Genomic DNA, 18,221 nt, shown 5'->3' with positions numbered 1-18,221 from the left:
TGGTTTGATTAAGGTCTCAAAATTTTTAAACGGTTTAGTTTCAAACCAGTTCAATTTTGACACTCTCGAACAAACCGTTGTTGATTGTTACTTCTGTTTGCAATTTGCATTCTTCCTTCATTTTTGTGATGGCATCCACCTTTGCTAGGGATGGCTTTCGTTCGTATGCCCCCATAAGTGTCCCACCATGAGAATCTTCAATTGATCAAATGTTGACTTTTTGCCCGAGAAGGTTAAGCACACATCTTCTAATCTTTGAAGAACCTTCTTGCAATTGGTGATGTGATCTACCACCAAGCACATGCACCCATCCTCATCCAAAAGTTTTGTCTTTCTTTGCTTCCGAGCACCCCTTCGTCGGGATGTTGTCGAAGAATGACATGGTGATGTCCGAGATGTAGTCTCGTAGTACCTTGTTCATTGCATTTACCATGTGGGCCACAGAGTTTGTGTTGCCTTGTGGCAGGGTACACATCCACACTAAACCGATAGGGGTTTGCATCGTCATGATATCGATACTCTCCATGACTAGTTGGATTTGATCGTGCTCTGAGTACAAATCATCGATTGAATAAATGGACCTTCTCGCGTAGGCTTTGGCGAATTCGTTGGCACTCGGTCCAACCCTCGCATTACGAATCATCGCTTGGTTGACTGGTTGTAAGTCTTGAATGAAACACAAGTGGTCGTTGACTGGTTGCAGGTCCTCAATATTAGGTTGGGGCCAAGCACGAGTACGGAAGCCACTTAATAGCGTTTCAAGATGGTGTCCATTCGTTGCAAGCCTGGAATCTGTTTTTTAAATTTCATATTGATCATATGTTCAGAAGACTTCAAGGTAGAGCCTGAGTGAGACATCAAAATGACCATCAAGCTTCCTTCCCCACTAGAAAGACGGAAGCAATGGCACAATGTCAGGGTGCCAACACAAGAAAAGGTTTCCTTCTATGCCTTTATGGACCCGCCCGCACACAATACCAATGTGTCTGTGTCTTGTCTTGTCGGTGTGACCGGTTCCCATGGACACTCCCTTGAAATGTGACCGGTTCGGATGGAGGGGAGTGTCCACAGAGACACAGATAGAGATAGAGAGAGAGAGAGAGAGAGAGAGAGAGAGAGAGAGAGACCTTTCAAATTGGTTCTGGGTCTCTCCCCCTGTTGATTGGTCTCCCCCTGTTCCTGTTCTGTTTCTCTGTTTCTTCAAAATCAATGGCCTGTGAAGGCACACTGGTGTGCAGCTAATACGATCTTCAAGGTCAGTTCACTTCCTACCTCTTTCCATCTCCTTTAAGTTCTTTGTGTTTATGTATATGTATATACATATCTATTTGTCTGTCTATCTGCTGTCCTTTTATGGTGTGTTTTAGGGTTTTCTGATTTGGTTTAGCTTTGCCTTGGGTTGCTATTAACTACAATTCTGCAGCCCTCTTTAAATTCTACAGGAGCATGGATAGCTATGCAATCATGATGCAAAAGCTCCATGGTCTCTTACAGGACCTGAGCATGCTTTCGGAGAGATCCTTATTTTATAAAACAAGCTGTGGATGTTGGTCCAAATGTATCAATTTATTGAAACCGCTGCCTGAAGAGCTCCGAGCAAGTAATGCAATTCCCTCGAATGGCGAAGAAATATTCGACAGTTTTGATCAAATGGAGTCTATATTCTTGAAAATGAAAGAGCTTTTGGAGATGTGCGCAGGAAAGGAGAGCAAATTATTGCCAGTAAGTGCTAAAACGAAGCATAATATATGTGGCGCATATATGTTATGCAAATATATGAATGAGAGAGAGTGAGAATGAGGTGTGATTATAGATTCTTGATTATGATTAATATTTTTCATGGAAAGGGGGAAATTTATTGCAGTCTTGTGAGAACTAAGCATATGTAAGAAAACCAACCTAAGATTCTATCGAATCACGACAAATGTAAAGAACTACGTAATCTCAGGCTATATATAGAACATACAGAAGTGTCAATATAACCCTATTTAGAGTCTCTCGAAGAATGGAAGATTGAAATTGTAATCTACCTGACACCTGGACATTGAAAACTTGATGAAAATGTGCTCAAGTGATAGTATGGTTTGCTAAATGTACAGGTGAGATGAACTGAGCAAGTATCGTTGCTATTCAGAATCCATCAGACATCCTGGGACAATGTAAAGTCACACTTGTAAAAGAAAACAAGAGAACGTTGGGGCTAATGATGACCCTTTTTATGGAAATAGAGTCACCCCATATCCATGTTTCTTGAATTCGATGACTTTGATGGCGTCTCTTGACCATTGTTGCCATGTGGCTTGATTGGAGGGATGTGGAGTGTCACCACTCCTGCAAAAAAGTTAGCACATTAATTAGAAAGTCGAAAGACCTAGACTATGGATGCATATTTGTTGGGGTAATGGAAGTGGGGGGAATATGCAGATATTATATTTATATGCATCCATAGCACATATTATTACATAATACATATAAAACTTATAACTTCAAAGAAGTTAACATTAAAGTATGTAAATTGGAATAGATGGTAGCATATAAATTGCATTGATGAATCAAACAGATAAATTTGGCAAATTGGCTCAGGTTGAATCTGCTAAAGTCAAAAAATTTGGTGGAGACTAGATGTAAGAATGCGGGAATGCAGGAAGACGACTAGATGTAAGAATGTCAAGAGAATCAATAAGGAGATCATATTGGAAACTTTTCTTGATCGTATTTTATGTTTTCTATTAACAAAAACACATTAGACCCATTAAAACAACTTACTCAGCTCTCATTTATGATTTCTATTTGAAAATACTCCTTAGTGCCAGCTCTCTGCAATATACGTGTTTAAGACCTAACTACCTTCATGAAGTCCCTTTGGATCTCGGGGTTGTGAACGTGAAGGCAACAAGGCAAAGCTTCACCAAGGCTTTCCGTAACAGGCACAAGTCCCACTTCATTTCTTTAGTGTATTTCAATCATAAGACATTAAGAGATAAGCTTTCCATCGAATGAACATTTTTCATACATGTGGGATATAATATTATAGCAATTACATTGTAGGAGATATCCCTGCATATTAGAAATCCCACCTTAAGTGAATATTTGTTTTGTTGGGATCCTCAAGAGTGTTTTCTATCCCACTTCTCCACACCTGCTTCCTAACTGTCTTATGAGAATCCTCCAGTATGTATCTTCTCATCCATTTCATGGACGGTCGTTCCAGTGGTTCATTTCCTCTTAAATGGCATATCTGTTCCCATTATTCACTGTTTGTATGAGTTAAACACTGTATATAATACTAGGTGCATTTCTGACTTTAACTGTGGTGCATGGGCTCTACTATCACATCCGTTACCCTTTTATACCTTCATTTAAGTCGATACTGGTTCAAATGCGATTTAACAATCCAGAGTTGTGGAAAATGCCCAGACATATTTAAAGACTAACTCCTATTCCATTGTTGGCGAATTACAATTGGATCGACTGGAATTTAAAGTATTACTGCTTTATTGACTATATGCATCCATTTATCTATATTAACAGGGACTGAAGAGTATATAATATTTAGTTCAGAAATGTTTAAAAATCTAGCTCTGATCATAGTTTCCATTTTGAAGCTAGAGATTTGAATCTCAATAAAATTGTACATCTACAAACTGGGATAGTATTATAGTTTTTATGCAAATTGGTTTTCAGCTATTAATTGTTATTCAAGTGTTTTCTTGACTTCAAGAACTGTGCATATGCTTTGCCATACTCATTTTAGAAGATTTAAGTCAGTATTGTACTCTTCATCTCAGATTCTGCAGAAACAACAAATTTTGAAGACTTTTGGAGACTTATCATTGGGTTTGCAATCCTGCCTAAGATTATTGCCATTGAAAACATTTCAGGTGTCAGATCAAATTCAAGAGCAAGTATGAGTTCACATTTCTCAGCTGAAAAATGTATTATTAACTCTTTTATTTTACATGTGATTATGGTCTGATATTTTGCATCCTCTCTTTGGTTTGTAGGTTGAACAGTGTGCAAGTCATCTCGAGACTGCTACTTTTTGTATGGATGCTCTAGAAGAAGGCTTCTTCAAGCATATTGAAAGCATATTGATGGAGATAAAAACAGGGGCAAAGCTGAGCCACGACATGCTTGTAAACATCGCTGGAGAACTTGATTTGAAATCCAATCAAGAGATTCTGAGAGAAGCATCTTTCCTTGAGAAGGGAAAGGGTAAAGCTCACTTGAGGAAAGAGAAAGGTGAAGAAGAGCTTATAAACCTATTGATTATTTTGGTGACACAGATGGCAGATGATTTGGCAGAACAGAAGCAATTACAGGAATGTGCGCGGGGGGTTTCAATTCCCGCAGATTTTCGATGTCCTCTCTCTCTGGAACTGATGTCAGATCCAGTAATCGTTGCATCTGGGCAGACCTATGAAAGGACTTACATACAACAATGGCTGGACCAAGGCAACACCACTTGTCCCAAAAGCAGGAAGCCTTTGAGCCATGTGAACCTTATCCCCAATTATATAGTAAAAGCATTCATTGTTACTTGGTCTGAATCAAATGGTGTGTCTCTTCCTGACCCAGAGAAGCCACATACAAATTCTCAGCAGCTTCCTCAGTTAACCAATGATCGTATTAATCACATAGTAAATGCAGAGCCATCACCTGTTGCATTGAGATCGAATGGTGGGAATTCCATTGAATCTTCTTCCTACCATCAAAATGTTCATACATTAGAAGCTGGAGATAGTAATTCTACCAATGTTGCAGATTCAAACATGCTTCCCCTTGTTTTTCATGGTCGGAATGCATCTGACTCAAGTCATGGGTCATGCCTTGATGATAGCTTTGCAGCATTGAGTTTGCCAAATGATTCATCTAGTGATGTATCCCTTGTATCATCAAGTCTTGCAGCATGTGCTGATGAATATAGATCAGGTGCAGCTTCTAGCCATCATGCTTCAGCTGTAAGTAGGAGAGTGGGTAATAAATTTTCAGCTTTGGAGAGGAATGGGCAGTCAGAAACTGATTTAGCTGGAGATGATGGTGACAATTTACAACAGGTGCAAGCACTGGTGGAGGATCTTCAATCACTTTCAACCAGTACTCAGGGTAATGCTGTTAGGGAACTGAGGCTCCTTTCCAAGCTTAATATGGAGAATAGGATTGTTATTGCCAACTATGGAGCCATTCCAGGTTTGGTTGCTTTGCTACATTCAGAAGATCCTGAAATACAAGAGAATGCTGTAACAGCTTTATTGAACTTGTCAATTAACGATAATAACAAATCTGAAATTGCCGCAGCCAATGCAATCACACCTTTAGTTCATGTTCTCACAGTAGGTACGTCTGCAGCAAAAGAGAATGCTGCTGGAACTCTTTTCAGTTTATCTGTTATGGATGAAAACAAAGTGGCAATTGGTCAGTCAGGTGCAATTGAACCTCTAGTTGATCTTCTTATCAATGGCACACTCCGGGGCAAGAAGGATGCGGCAACTGCTTTATTTAATCTCTCATTAAATCATGAAAACAAGTTGAAGATTGTGGAAGGGAATGCAGTCAGACCTCTTATAAGACTAATGACCGATCCTGCTGCCGGAATGGTAGAAAAAGCAGTTTCAGTTGTCCAAAATCTCGCATATATCCCGTTGGGAAGGGAATCTATTGGTGATGAAGGTGGGATACCAGCCCTGGTGGAAGTGGTAGAGACAGGATCACAACGTGGTAAAGAGAATGCTGCAGCAGCTCTGTTTCTTCTGTGCTCGCATAGTAGCCGCTTCCGTGCAAGTGTGTTGCAAGAGGGAGCTATTCCCCCTCTTGTAGCCTTGGCAAGGGCTGGAACTCCCAGGGCCAAGGAGAAGGTGGATAATGCTTGTTCTTATTGAAAACTTTTTGGTTTTCCCAAACAAATTTATGTTTTTGTTTTGTAAATAGTTGTTCTCTCTCTATCTCATCTGTAGGCCACAGGTCTATTACGGCTTTTCCGAGAGCAAAGGCAAGGCAGGCCAGGACCAGACGATCACCACCGTCATTGAGTTTGCTTGGGGCCGAATGTTTTATTACTTGCTCACATGTACAATATTTGATGGAGAATAAGTGATGTACAACTAAAGGCGAAATTTCCCCACTGACAATTTTGAAGCCACAGAAGTCCCAACTAAGTCGAGGTGGTAGACAAACTCAAGTGATGCTTCCCTCTCATGAACATATTTCCTGTGCTCGCCATTTTCACAGTAGTAGATTTGGTGCTGCTATCAAACTACTATGAACTCAAAGAATGTGAAGACGTGCAACCTGAACTATGTTGGAAAAGGTAATAGTGTAGTGCTATTTCCAATTAGTTGAATGTACTGAAAAAAATATACGTGCGGAAGAGTAATGTAATTAGCTTGTTGGGTTCAATTTTGACTTTTTTGGAGTTTATTAACTTCATACGACTTGTGTTTCAAGATGGATTACCCCTCCGACCTTGCACACACTTTGTATATTGCTAGAGGCACCGTTAAATCCACTCATTTATCAGGCTCTGCAAACAAGTATTCCTATATCTTCTGTATGTCTTTGACATGTATGAATCATTTGGAACATTTCAAAATGACAATTTGTATCATGGTTACATGAATAGAGAGATTGATTTTGTCAATTTATTTGGGTGGTTGATTTTGTTAATTTATGTGGAGAGTGATTTTGTTCCATTGGATTAATGATGTATATCATAGAAATTATCTGCACCTCAAAGAAAACCTTCAATTTCATTTGATTCATGGCAGTTGAATTAATTCTGTTTATAACAATGGTAAATTTGATTATTATAAAAGCAAGCTAATATAGAGACATTTAAATCAAAACGGTATGCAGAGACAACGTTGCAATGTTTGGTTGCACAAAACTACTTATGACCTGCATATGTGAAGATATTTAAGTTGCAATTTATCCGTGCCATTAGCAAAAACTGTCCATGGCAGTACCGGTACTCATTTCTGTTGGCAAAGCTCCTTATAACAGGTTGCCTCCTCTGCCTAATCTTGGTGTACATGATCATCAAATATAACTTGGGCAATGACATTGGGTGCTAAGTTTGGAGATTTGTTCATCCATTGACAACCCCCTTTTTCATCCTTGATGTGTGGAGCCAGAATATGGACTTATACACACCCAAATTTACATTATGGACTTAACAAGATCTGCCCATCCTTTGATCATGATGGTCGTATTTGATCCAATGTTCATGGTTCATTATGTCAATTTCTTCAATTGCGTAATCCTCGAGGATTGTTGGTGCCAAAATCATGAACATTGTGGGAGACTTCAATGCTGGTATTCAAACTAGATGTAAACCTAGACTTACTTCATTCAGGTGGTCATGGGAGGTTTAAAAGATGATTGGTCAACATCATTCAATAACATAAGCAAGAATCCGCAAAGACATTTAGAAGGCTAGAGTTTTGTTTATTTGATTGTTTCTTTCAGGTTGGGGAGAGGAGGATAATCAGAATGGACCAGAAGGAACACAATTAATACTCTCTATTACCAAAACCCTCATTCTTGATAGTAGGGCTAGGAAATCTTGCAACTAGCAATCTATAGGTATATTTTTGATATAATCTTGTAGTGAGATAAATCGTGAAAAGAGGAAACAAACTACAAAAGCTAATTAAACCAAGCTAGTACAACACCAAAAGCAAAGCAAAAGTGATGACGAGCATCATGATTAGCACCAAACCTTATCTATAATCCATGGCTCACCGACATCCTCATGTTCTTCGTCTCGTTTAGAAGCATCACCATGTGTAGCATCATTAGTTGCAATGGATTGGGGTGTTTGATCAATTAACCTTGTTCATATCTTCAATGATTTGATCCTCAACAATTGTTGCATCAATACTCTTAATAAGCTTGTCCATGTGTAGCATCATCAATTGCAATGAATTGGGGTGTTTGATCGATTTACCTTGTTCACATCTTCAATGGTTTGATCCTCAACAATTGCTGCAACACTACTCCTAATAAGCTTCTTTTCCATTGGCTTATAACATCTATAGACTATAACCAAACTCATGAACACATTGTTTGGACTTTTAACACCTGACTTAAAGCTTTCACCTTTCTATTTTTTTCCAAAGAAAACACTACTTCGCATTAGTTAGCAAACAAAGTACATCAAAGACCAACAAATTTCAGCAAACCTCACCAAAGTGATCATAGTCCCGACTCCCCATCCCCTCATTTACAACAAAAGTATCCCATCAACTCTTTTAACATAGTAATTAACTTGTACCACAACTATACATATTTACAGTTCCTAGTCACTAATGGAAGCCATTGGTGGGAACAGCCATCTGGGTGCTTGGTAGTTCTATTTAGGCCATGGCGATGATCTCACCACCATAGGAGAATTGCACAAAACAACCAAACACAAGTAAATGACCATAAGAAACATCCTTAGTACTTACCATACCCAACTCTCTTAGGAACATCAACTACAATGCAAAGGTAGGAGATAATAACATATGAAACAATATCCGAAGCCTTAGTCCGAAAGGATTTGGATAACTTTGCATTTGAGTGCAAGTATCTAACTTTCTACACTACAATTCTATTCATCCTTTTCGCAAAGTCATTCAATTGTAGAGTTTTAGGGGGGTGTCTTTTCTTGCTTGATACTCTCAACAATATACATGGAAGGGTCCATAATTTCCACCCATTATCGGTGCAAACGCATTTCAGTTGTCTTTCCTTTCTTTTTCTCTCTTACCAATTAGTATTTACAAATTAGTAGAAAAAAAACTTCTTATCAACCACAACCGACAAAGCTCTTTGTGAGCTTCCATTAACCCTCATGAAAGTGTTCCAATATCCATCATCTGTGTTGATAAAATGCCACCAAATATCCAGTACATGCCTTACCTCCTTGAGGATCAAGTTTGTTCTTGTGTGGTCTCCAAACAAATTATTCTAATGTCTCCTACCTTGAATAATCCATCATTTCCATTTCCAAGACTCCAAAGTTACATGGAGTAAAACATGTGAATTCATTCCCTACTAGATGTGCCATGAAAAGATGTATCACAATCAACAACTAGTTTCATGGTAAGCAAGATGAATTCATGTTCTCATCATAAAGAATAAACAAATCATTTGAAGAAGATGCATTGGCTCACTTTGTTTTGTCATCGTTACCCATCATTTCTTGGTTACTATTAGTGCATGATATTTCTTTCTTCCACTTGAAATAGTTCTTGTTTATGTGGCTTGTTTTAACACTAAAATGACATTCTAAATCTTTATACCTAACCTTTGATTTACTCCTACTTCCTCTTATGTTATTTTGATCTAAGACCCATAGAGAAGGAATGGATTTGGGGCAATAGATACGTAAGCCAACAAAAGGTCTCACAAACGTCCCATATCAAGTAAGTTTTTTATCAATGATAAAATCAATTTTTATGAATTCACAATTGAAGAGACTAGATAAATGTGCCTAAATGAATTCCTACAAGTGAACAAAATTTCTCGTAACATTCTTGTGCATTGTATAAATGCAATTTATATTATGCACTATTTTGTGAGGATCATGTGCATATATCTAACCGTAACCCTTACATGAATGAATACAGTAGCCTTAGTTATTGTTCCCATGACACGAGAAATTTGCGTAGGAATATGAGTATCCTTGCAATCTTAATTTAGGTAATAGCAACATCCATGAGTAGTACAAGAATTATTCGTCAAAGCTTGGAGTTTCTAGTTGTTACTTAAAGCACGTAGTTGTATTTATGTATTCCTAATATACATTATTTGAGGGTAAATAGTGATGAACATGGGAATAATATTATTTGATTTAATTTTTGAAAATTAACCAAAGGTATCATCTTTTTGCTTTTGCATACAAATTTGTGACTAAGACACATATTTTTTGTATAATTACTTGGATGCCATAACCGAAATAGGTTGAAACTTATTTGATGCTTCTAACTTCTCTTGATTTCTATAGAATGAACAAGAGCTTGATTAAAATCAAAGCAAAGATATGAAAACCAACCACATGATGTAGAACCCCTTAGCATATCACACAACAGATGTGATAACATGTTTGTTGTGATCCTAAATTAGAGCAACATCTGCACAATACAATGTTAAGGACATGGTACAATAGGATTCACGATGGTCATTAGGGTATGCATTTTCTTTTTGCATAAGCAAAAACATTACCACCTTAGGAGGAAAAACTTTCATGGTTAGGAATGCTTTAGATGTTGGTATGAAATTCCTCATTCTCAATCTAAAATTGAGGAAGTGTGCATAGATTTCAAGCTCCATTCTTGATTTCAAGATCATGAATACGAATGAAAAGGAGGGTGGTGCTCTCCTTGCATAAATTGCATGGAGATGATACAATGTGGTTGGGTGTGTCCAATCAATTGCTTGTTGGGTTTTATCTTGGTGTAGTAGTATGACCATTTGGTATTATTGGCACTCGCAATTGATGTGATGTGATTATATCACTAAGTCTCGTTTTAATGCCTATCACAAGTATATTCTGGGTGTGTAGCTAAATTAGTGCTACCAATCCCTTCTCTTAAACAATTTTTCTATGTTGTGTGCCCACTAAGAAGACATAATTTCACTTTTGTCTTGTTTTCTTGCTAGCATACAAACTTGGGATACATCCAAACTTTTGTCTTGGGATCCAATCATGTTGTTCACATCTAGTATAGCTTCAATCTCTACATTCACTTTCATATGATTGATTTGACGACATTCTCATTGAGGCCATCCTTGACGTATAGATGTTGCAATAGTGGCAACTTGATTGGACATTGATGTCCCTTGTATCTATGTAGTTCACCTTTGCCAATATTGCTCCACTCTTTCGCAAATGAGTGCGATTCTTCATTGACACATTGAACTCATTGCTAGGTATCCTTCTTGCTTGTCAACAACCCAACTTGATTGCTTAAAAACTCGATCTACTTCTTCATGTCTTGTTCCTGAACTTCAACCTGATCCTTCACGAGCCTCTCACAAGTGTCATTGAAGTTTGAATCTCTCTCCACCCATCATGTATGCATGTGAAACTTCTTAGTCTCCCCATCTTCATCGAAAAAATAAACTTCTCATTGCTAGTTATCATTCTTGCTTGTCAAAAACCCAACTTGATTTCTTAAAACTTCAATCTACTTCTTCACGTCTTGTTCCAGAACTTCAATCTGATCCTTCACAAGCCTCGCTCTCACAAATGTCATAGAAGTTTGGATCTCTCTTCACCCATCATATGAGTGCATGTGAAACTTCTCAGTCCCCTCACCTTCATTGAAAAATAAACTCCGACTCGAGCTGCATTGGCATAGTATGATTGCGGATCCAAGCTCCGTTCTACGCTATGTTTGAACTTTGTTTAATTCGGTCTATAAATTGATAAAAAAATAACCTTGGGAATGGTTTACAAAATTAGCTGACATGCCCCTAATGTATGATTCTTCTTCTTCTTCTTCTTCTTCTTCTTCTTCTTGCTGTATATGTATATGGTTTTTTGTCCTCTGGATGGAGCTTCTCCTTCACGATTCGGATCAGATCAGATCAGGGTTGGAAGCAAAACAAAAAGGTGCTCCATTTGGAAATGAATTTCTCTACGTGTTTTTCTTTTTCTCTGTGTTTTAGCTTTCGCTTTCCTGCAACATCAATCGCTACCAAGAAAACCAGAGAAAAACTAACACATCTCTGTTTTCTTCCAGAGCGCAGAAATCTATCTGAAAGAATTTTCTTCTTCTGCCAGCTCGGATGTGTCTGTATGTGTGTTCAACCAATTCCGTATGTTTCTTTCTTTCTTTCTATAAATACAATTTGTTTTTTGTTTGACGTGTAATACCTGAATTTTTTATTGCTCATGTATCTTATTCTTCAATATGCATATTCACTCGAAAATAGAGTATAAGAATTCATCATGTTCAATTCTAATCTACACAAGGATGGTATGGTGTTTTTTGGTGCTTTTGTGCCATCAAAATATCATGAACTACCCAATATAATTCAAAGGCTTTTCTCTTGTTTATGGCAGTGGTTTGTGCATCCAATGCCTCAACCTAGAGACAAAAGAGGGTTTTGTAATCCTAAATGTAAAGAGAGAACTTACTCAAGTATAGTCCTAAATAGGAACAACTTAATCCTCTTATTTTCAATGCTATTCAAGATTTTGGCATTCTTAGCTTGCTGCAAATACCTAGGCTAGAAACATAGCTTTGTATAGGCTATAAATTGAAACTTCCATTCTAAAATTCAATGAATATGTTTTTTCAAGTAAAACTACGTTTCTGATTGGCCATGAAAAATGAGAGTGTTTTTGGGGCTTTTGTGATCCCATGTCGGGGTGCCCACCAAAATCTAATGAACCTCCTCAACATAATTCAAAGTCTTCTCTCTTGTTTATGGCAGTGGTTTGATTCCAATGCCTCAATCTAAAGACAAAAGAGGTTTTTGTCATTTTACATATAAAGAGAGAACTAACTTAACAGGACAACTTAATTCTTTAATTCTCTAAGCCATCCGGGCTCTTTGCATTCTTAGCTTGCTGCAAATACCAAGGCTAGAAACATGTCTTTGTATTGTCTATGAAATGAAAAACTGTCATTATTAAATCTTTGTGCTTACCTGAACTAGTAAATATGGAAATACTTTTCTCCCAACAAAACTAGGTTTCTGATTGGCCATGAAAAATGTTAGGATAATATGCTATTAGTAATGATTGGCATTGCATTAGGACCGGTTAAAAGACCCAAACAGGATAAAAACATGAAGGTTTATTTAAGCGCAGTTGCTAATATAATTGAATGTAACTCCATCCTTATATACATTTTTTACAAATATTTTCTTATTAGAGATTTCTCTTGACAAGTTGCTGATTATATTTGAGTAAATGTTGTTAGTCCTAATTTATTCAGTTTTCTTTTTTTTTCTGGTGTTTTGTGCTTTTGCCCTTTTCTTTCATTATCAAACAGTTAGCGTGACAAGTTTGAACAATGGGAAGGTTTCTTCGTCAGATTTTATCCAATGGTTTATTATCATTTAAGTGAGTGATTTTTAAATTTTTTTTATCAGTAATCCAAGGTTTTGAAAACATGTCTGTAATCATATTGATGTTCATAGAATTCCAAGTTTACATCAATGTAATTTGCTCTTACTTTATTTGAAAATCACCTTGAAATTTTGAAATCGAAAGTTGGAGAGGTGACTCCAACTTTTGAGGTATTTTAGAATAAAAAAGCCTAGGAAACTTGGAGAAATCATTTCAACTTATTTAGATGAAGGCTAATTGCCTTTTGGCAATTTCTAATGCTCAAACATGGGTCTAATGTTCAACGAGGGTTAATAATAGCTGAGTTTTGGAAAAAATCCTACATAACTTGGGTTTCTCTTTGTTTCCCAAAGGTCCAAATGGCCCTAAGTTTTAATTATACTCCTAATTGCGCTTGGCAACCCCCTCTTGAGTAATTATATGTTGATTTGAGCAATTATATGGCACTCTTTCTCTTTTGGGGTTCACCATGGTCATTTGGGAAAATGACAAAAACATAGAGGCATTGGTGGAAATAACAGATGGCTCATTAGATATTGGAGTTTTTTTCATGTGCAAGTGTGTGGAGATGTTCATTTGTGAACTATTTCTTGGTTTTATTATTTTTAGAACATTTGAACAAGACTTGGCTAAAGTGATTGATGTGCTTCAACCTGGTCCTTTGGGAATTCTAGAACACAAATTTTCTAATGAAGATATTTCAAGAGCTAAAAATGCCGTTGAGGAGGCTGTGCAAACATGGAAATACAAAGCAAAACAGAAGCAACAAACCTAACAATTTTGGAATTTTGCATGATCATCCTTTGTTTAATCCCACATGATAAATCATAAAGACATTATGTAAGTGATTCTTTTTATATACTGAAGAGTTTAGTGTTGTTTGAGTTGGCAGTTCAAATCCATATAAAAAGTTACCAAACATTGAAGGTAAATCTCTTCCAATGCAATGGAAATATTGGTTCAACATTTGATTTGACTTATTTCTAGTTTTCACAGGATTGCAATTAAATCTCAATTAAATTAGATTAATTTGCATTTAGAAATTAATTTGCTGTCAATTTTCATTTTCCTAATACAAGTCCCCTCTTTTCGTTTAAATAACTATGCATGGTTAATTGCTGCAATATAATTAGCCATTGTTAGCCTTAGGAATTAGATGGAATATACGTATTAACATTAATGTTAATATCTGAGCATAGATCTCCAAATATGAAAATATCCAGTGAAAGCTCCATAAATCTGCAGATTGGGAACATCACATATAGGAATCCATGCAGGCAGTTAATCGGTATCCCTTTTGAGAATTATATAAATGGAATAGGTTCTCATGTATTTTGAATTGAGTTTAGTTAACCTCTTCCTTGTTCTGAAATGTTCCAATGTAAAATAAAATGAACCTCAATTGGGTTATGCCATCCAATGCAATTATATCCAAAAGAGCTTTATCGTTAGCCTTGTAAATTGGACTAGTCCCTTGTATGAGCTTAAAGCTTCTTGATTAACACAAGTGTTGGGATGTTTTGCTCTCACTTGGGATCGTGATATGCTTGAGTGGAAGAATGGGAATTTGAGACAAGGAGATAGATAGATAGAGTTGGAGAAAATTCAAGAAGATGATTTTGGCTAAATGAAGAGATACAAACGATAAGGGTAAGGAGTATAGCATAGGCTAGAGGTATTTGAACTCGAGACATTTTATGTACAAAGAAGAAAGAATAATCACAAGATCGATTTCGTAGAGAAAACACAACTGCTTAATTTGTTAACCTTTTTTCTTTTAATCTCTTATCATTTTTGGTTAAGATTTTCCTTGTCACATTTGTTTCATGATTATTTCAGCATAGCAAGTACAATGATATTTAAGAGATTAGTAATAATGTTCCTTAAATTCCTCGTTTTGATGGTGATCACAACCACCATTTGTTTAAATGCTCTTTCGACAATCAACTTATTCCTACGAAAGAATCTACTCAAGAACACAAGAACGAAGGACATTACATGAATGACTATAGAGGTCGCAAAAGAGAAGCCTCCTCCCAAAGTTGCAAATGGGGGAGGGAGAGCTCTCCACTATGCATAAACGAGTGGTGTACATGAAAAGGCACAATATGTAGAATCCATGTATTGAGGAAAGCCATGATAGGTAGGTCTTGTGAAACACAGTCAACCCATGATAGAGAGAGATCAACGTGTCAATAATGAATCTCATGCCAAAGGAAAAGAAGGTTAAAGAAATCATAGTTCTACTTTAAACCCGGCACACCATAAGATGAACAACTCAATGCCACTATCAAAACAAAACTTCAATGTAGAAAGGGCATGCCCGGAAATTATGGGTTCATCAAGGTGAAGAAATTCGTATGGATAAGAGGTTGGGGATGTTCAAGATGAGGAGGGTGACCAAGGTGATGACGCGCTCTCATACGGGGGGCCCAACTTGAGGCATGGAGGAGGTCTTGACCATCCATGGCCATCAAAGTGAACCAAACGGGACAAAATAGGGTAGCCCCAAACAAGTGCTCATTGGTGACCACCATCGAATGCATGTCTGCGATGACTGTTGGTCATGGCCATCGAAATGAGACACTCGAATGAACAGGCAAGACGGGGTAGGACATGATGGCCTCGAACAAGTGCTCATCGAGGACTACCAACCAAATGCATGTCCACGATGACCATTGACCGTAGCCATTGAAATGAAACACTTGAATGAATGAACATACATGACAATATAGGACATGGTGGCCCTGATGAAGTGCTCTTAGGTGACCACCAAACGCACATGAATGTATTAACGAGATTCCCACTGTCCCTATCTACTATCTAGCGAAACCACAACCAACTAAATGCATGTCCAATCATCTAGCCAAACCGTCATGTGGAGAGGGACATGGAATGCCCATGGTGATGGGAGAGAGCAATCGGCAATGGGTTGGCTCAAGCTTGAACCGAACCGTTAAACGTTCAGTTTGGTAAAGTTAAGTCTTGAGCTTCCTTAATCGGTTTGAGCTTGGTTTGGGAAGGCTGAAGCCAAGCCAAACCGATTTGGGGAAAACCGGTTCCCAAACTGGTTAAGTCTTAATCGGCTTGGCTTAAAGGGTTCCTAAACCGGGTTAGGTTTAACAGGTTTGGGTTTAGGAACCGGCTCGGTTCAAGTTTGGAGAACCCCAAACCGGTTAAGCCGAAACGGAACCGTTGCCGAGTCCTAGAGACTCGAGAGATAGTAGATCCTTCCTGGGAAGAAAAACAGACAATCAGCTACGTTTGTATGGGAAATGGTCCCATGAAGAAGCCATGGCAATCCTAAGCAGGCTGTTTCTCCAGAAGCACCGTGGCAAGGCCTTGTGCAGAGCCATCATCACAAACCCTAACCTCAACCTGCTTCACAACTGTGAGTACACACACCTTTACACTCTCCCTATATCAGCTCATCGTTTCATGGATATGGAGATTACAAAGATCTTTTCATGGTCCAGAGTTCGTCATGCGTTTTGAACCATTTCTGTTGTTTCCGTTTTTCCATTTTGGGGGAGGTTTACAAAGAATACTTGCATGGTGACTGAAACAGGTTCTCCATACCTCCACTGCTCGACAAGCCCGACTGGGAAATCTGGTACTCTCTCAGAAGAAGTGTCCACAAACGCGAAGGAGATGAGAGAAGAGGTGAATGAACATGGTAAGGATGCAATAGGCAGTGGCGATGGTGATGGTGATGGTGATGGTGATCAAGATGTAATGAGACCTCGACCGAGGAAGGAGCGGATCAAGCAAAGCCTAGCAAAACTGAAGAAGGGGTCAGATGGACGTTTCATCAATGTCCTTGAAGTAGCGTCAGACCTGAACTTGCTCATAGCAGCATACCAGAACTTGAAAGCCCAAGAGAGGCCGACATATCTCATTGAGGATTCGGATGATGAGGATTCCATGGATGGCATCGATCTCGAGAGGTTCAAGAAGCTCCAGAGGCGGCTCCGGACGGGGACATACAAGTTTGGAAGTGCCAAAGAACCCAAAGATAAGAAAATCTCCGAAGAATCAGGAGCGGGTTTCGACTCACACGACTCTTCGTTGTAGTCAACACATGTGCAACTTCCAAGATAATTGAGGTTTTATGAAGTAAGTTCCTCATTACTGAGCAATATGTTTGTGAAACCGCATGCATATAAGATTTCTAATGCTCCGATTCCATTGGACCAGTGTCTCTTTGTTGAACCTTTCTTGTGGAGTTTGTAGCACAGTTTCTTTGCTTTTCTTTGTTGTATCATGCATATGCATCTCTCGACCCAAAAAAATTGTTCTCATCCATCACTATAAACTTCCATAAGATATAAGCATGTTGTCGTGATCTGATAAAAGCATATTGTTAATGGACTAAGTTCAACAAGATCAATCTTGGATCCTCCATGTAGTGAGCTATTAACTGTCACTAGCATAGATTTGCTTCATGAATAGCTAGCTGTTGTACAAATATGAAGAATGAACATCTCTGTTGTTGCTCATGCAAAGAATTTCATTTTCATTTGCTGAAATAAGTCTTGAAGTCAATGTATTTCAAATTTTATCGTCGAAGAAACATTAGAGGTTTTGGATGTGCTTGTTTATGGATATATTTGTGCTTGCATGCATGCATTCATAAAATAGATATCTGCCTAATACATACGTAAGTTAATGCAATCCTTAATTCAAATCAGAGTTCCATACTTCATGAGGGCTCACAACTTTTCTGTAATGCACTGTAGTGTTTCCAAGAAGTGTGAGGGCCCTACGTGAGCTAATTCTCATGGGGTAATGAAATGTTGGATATATTGGGTCCAACGTTTGGGGTTAATTTTTTGTGATTTTCTAAGCAAATTTATACGTTGGGCTACATGGGTACATTATTGGATATATCCTTAGCGAAATTTGTTTCAAAGCAGCTTGAGATATCAAAAAATCCCCTAGAATGTCTGAGAAAAGCAAATGTTTGAGATTTATGTTTAAAAATACTTAAAACCACGAGGCTGATGTAAGGCTCTACCATATATGATATCAACAGTTTCAATCTAGGGTTGTTCTCGATTCTTTTGTGATGAACATTGGATGTGCATTCTTCCCAAGTATGAGGTGATTAGGGTTACTTTTCGCTTACTATTAGTATTGATCAGAGACAAGAAAA

The 18,221-nt window shown here is 37.9% G+C and overlaps 3 protein-coding genes across 4 annotated transcripts; all 3 read left to right on the top strand.

Annotated features, from left to right (window-relative positions):
* Nucleotides 1-1,103: 1,103 nt before the first annotated feature.
* LOC147865575 (U-box domain-containing protein 4-like) lies at nucleotides 1,104-6,637 on the top strand. 2 transcript variants are annotated; one of them, XM_087318418.1, is made up of 5 exons: nucleotides 1,104-1,255; nucleotides 1,424-1,722; nucleotides 3,789-3,905; nucleotides 4,005-5,855; nucleotides 5,955-6,637. In XM_087318418.1, exons 2-5 carry the CDS (start codon nucleotides 1,447-1,449, stop codon nucleotides 6,027-6,029), a joined length of 2,319 nt encoding a protein of 772 aa, XP_087174544.1. In that variant the 5' UTR covers nucleotides 1,104-1,255; nucleotides 1,424-1,446; the 3' UTR covers nucleotides 6,030-6,637. The 2 variants fall into 2 exon arrangements, with proteins under 2 accessions (XP_087174544.1, XP_087174546.1); XM_087318420.1 differs by having other exon boundaries at nucleotides 1,105-1,255; nucleotides 1,443-1,722.
* Nucleotides 6,638-11,493: 4,856 nt separating this feature from the next.
* On the top strand, nucleotides 11,494-14,059 carry LOC147865574 (zinc metalloproteinase aureolysin). Its single transcript, XM_087318417.1, has 4 exons — nucleotides 11,494-11,599; nucleotides 11,730-11,805; nucleotides 12,990-13,060; nucleotides 13,676-14,059. The coding sequence occupies exons 3-4, from the start codon at nucleotides 13,011-13,013 to the stop codon at nucleotides 13,839-13,841; spliced, it is 216 nt and encodes a 71-aa protein (XP_087174543.1). The 5' UTR covers nucleotides 11,494-11,599; nucleotides 11,730-11,805; nucleotides 12,990-13,010; the 3' UTR covers nucleotides 13,842-14,059.
* A 2,204-nt stretch (nucleotides 14,060-16,263) lies between these two features.
* Nucleotides 16,264-17,315, top strand: LOC147865573 (glutamyl-tRNA (Gln) amidotransferase subunit C). Its single transcript, XM_087318416.1, has 2 exons — nucleotides 16,264-16,457; nucleotides 16,635-17,315. Exons 1-2 carry the CDS (start codon nucleotides 16,361-16,363, stop codon nucleotides 17,138-17,140), a joined length of 603 nt encoding a protein of 200 aa, XP_087174542.1. The 5' UTR covers nucleotides 16,264-16,360; the 3' UTR covers nucleotides 17,141-17,315.
* Nucleotides 17,316-18,221: the final 906 nt, after the last annotated feature.

Source organism: Azolla caroliniana, unplaced genomic scaffold (genome assembly GCF_043228905.1).
Source record: "Azolla caroliniana isolate FFs.n. ecotype wild unplaced genomic scaffold, voAzoCaro1.0.p SCAF_4, whole genome shotgun sequence".
NCBI classification, from domain to species: domain Eukaryota; kingdom Viridiplantae; phylum Streptophyta; class Polypodiopsida; order Salviniales; family Salviniaceae; genus Azolla; species Azolla caroliniana.
This window is presented reverse-complemented; position numbering and strand designations above follow the sequence as displayed.

What these genes read in the sequence shown, in the direction of transcription:
- LOC147865575 (XM_087318418.1), top strand. Translation starts at nt 1,447, where the DNA reads ATGGATAGCTATGCAATCATGATGCAAAAGCTCCATGGTCTCTTACAG. An exon ending in CAGATCAAATTCAAGAGCAA is followed by an intron (nt 3,906 to 4,004) that starts GTATGAGTTCAC and finishes TTTGGTTTGTAG; the next exon opens with GTTGAACAGTGTGCAAGTCA. An exon ending in CTCCCAGGGCCAAGGAGAAG is followed by an intron (nt 5,856 to 5,954) that starts GTGGATAATGCT and finishes TCTCATCTGTAG; the next exon opens with GCCACAGGTCTATTACGGCT.
- LOC147865574 (XM_087318417.1), top strand. Translation starts at nt 13,011, where the DNA reads ATGGGAAGGTTTCTTCGTCAGATTTTATCCAATGGTTTATTATCATTT. An exon ending in AATGGTTTATTATCATTTAA is followed by an intron (nt 13,061 to 13,675) that starts GTGAGTGATTTT and finishes TATTATTTTTAG; the next exon opens with AACATTTGAACAAGACTTGG.
- LOC147865573 (XM_087318416.1), top strand. Translation starts at nt 16,361, where the DNA reads ATGGCAATCCTAAGCAGGCTGTTTCTCCAGAAGCACCGTGGCAAGGCC. An exon ending in CCTCAACCTGCTTCACAACT is followed by an intron (nt 16,458 to 16,634) that starts GTGAGTACACAC and finishes TGACTGAAACAG; the next exon opens with GTTCTCCATACCTCCACTGC.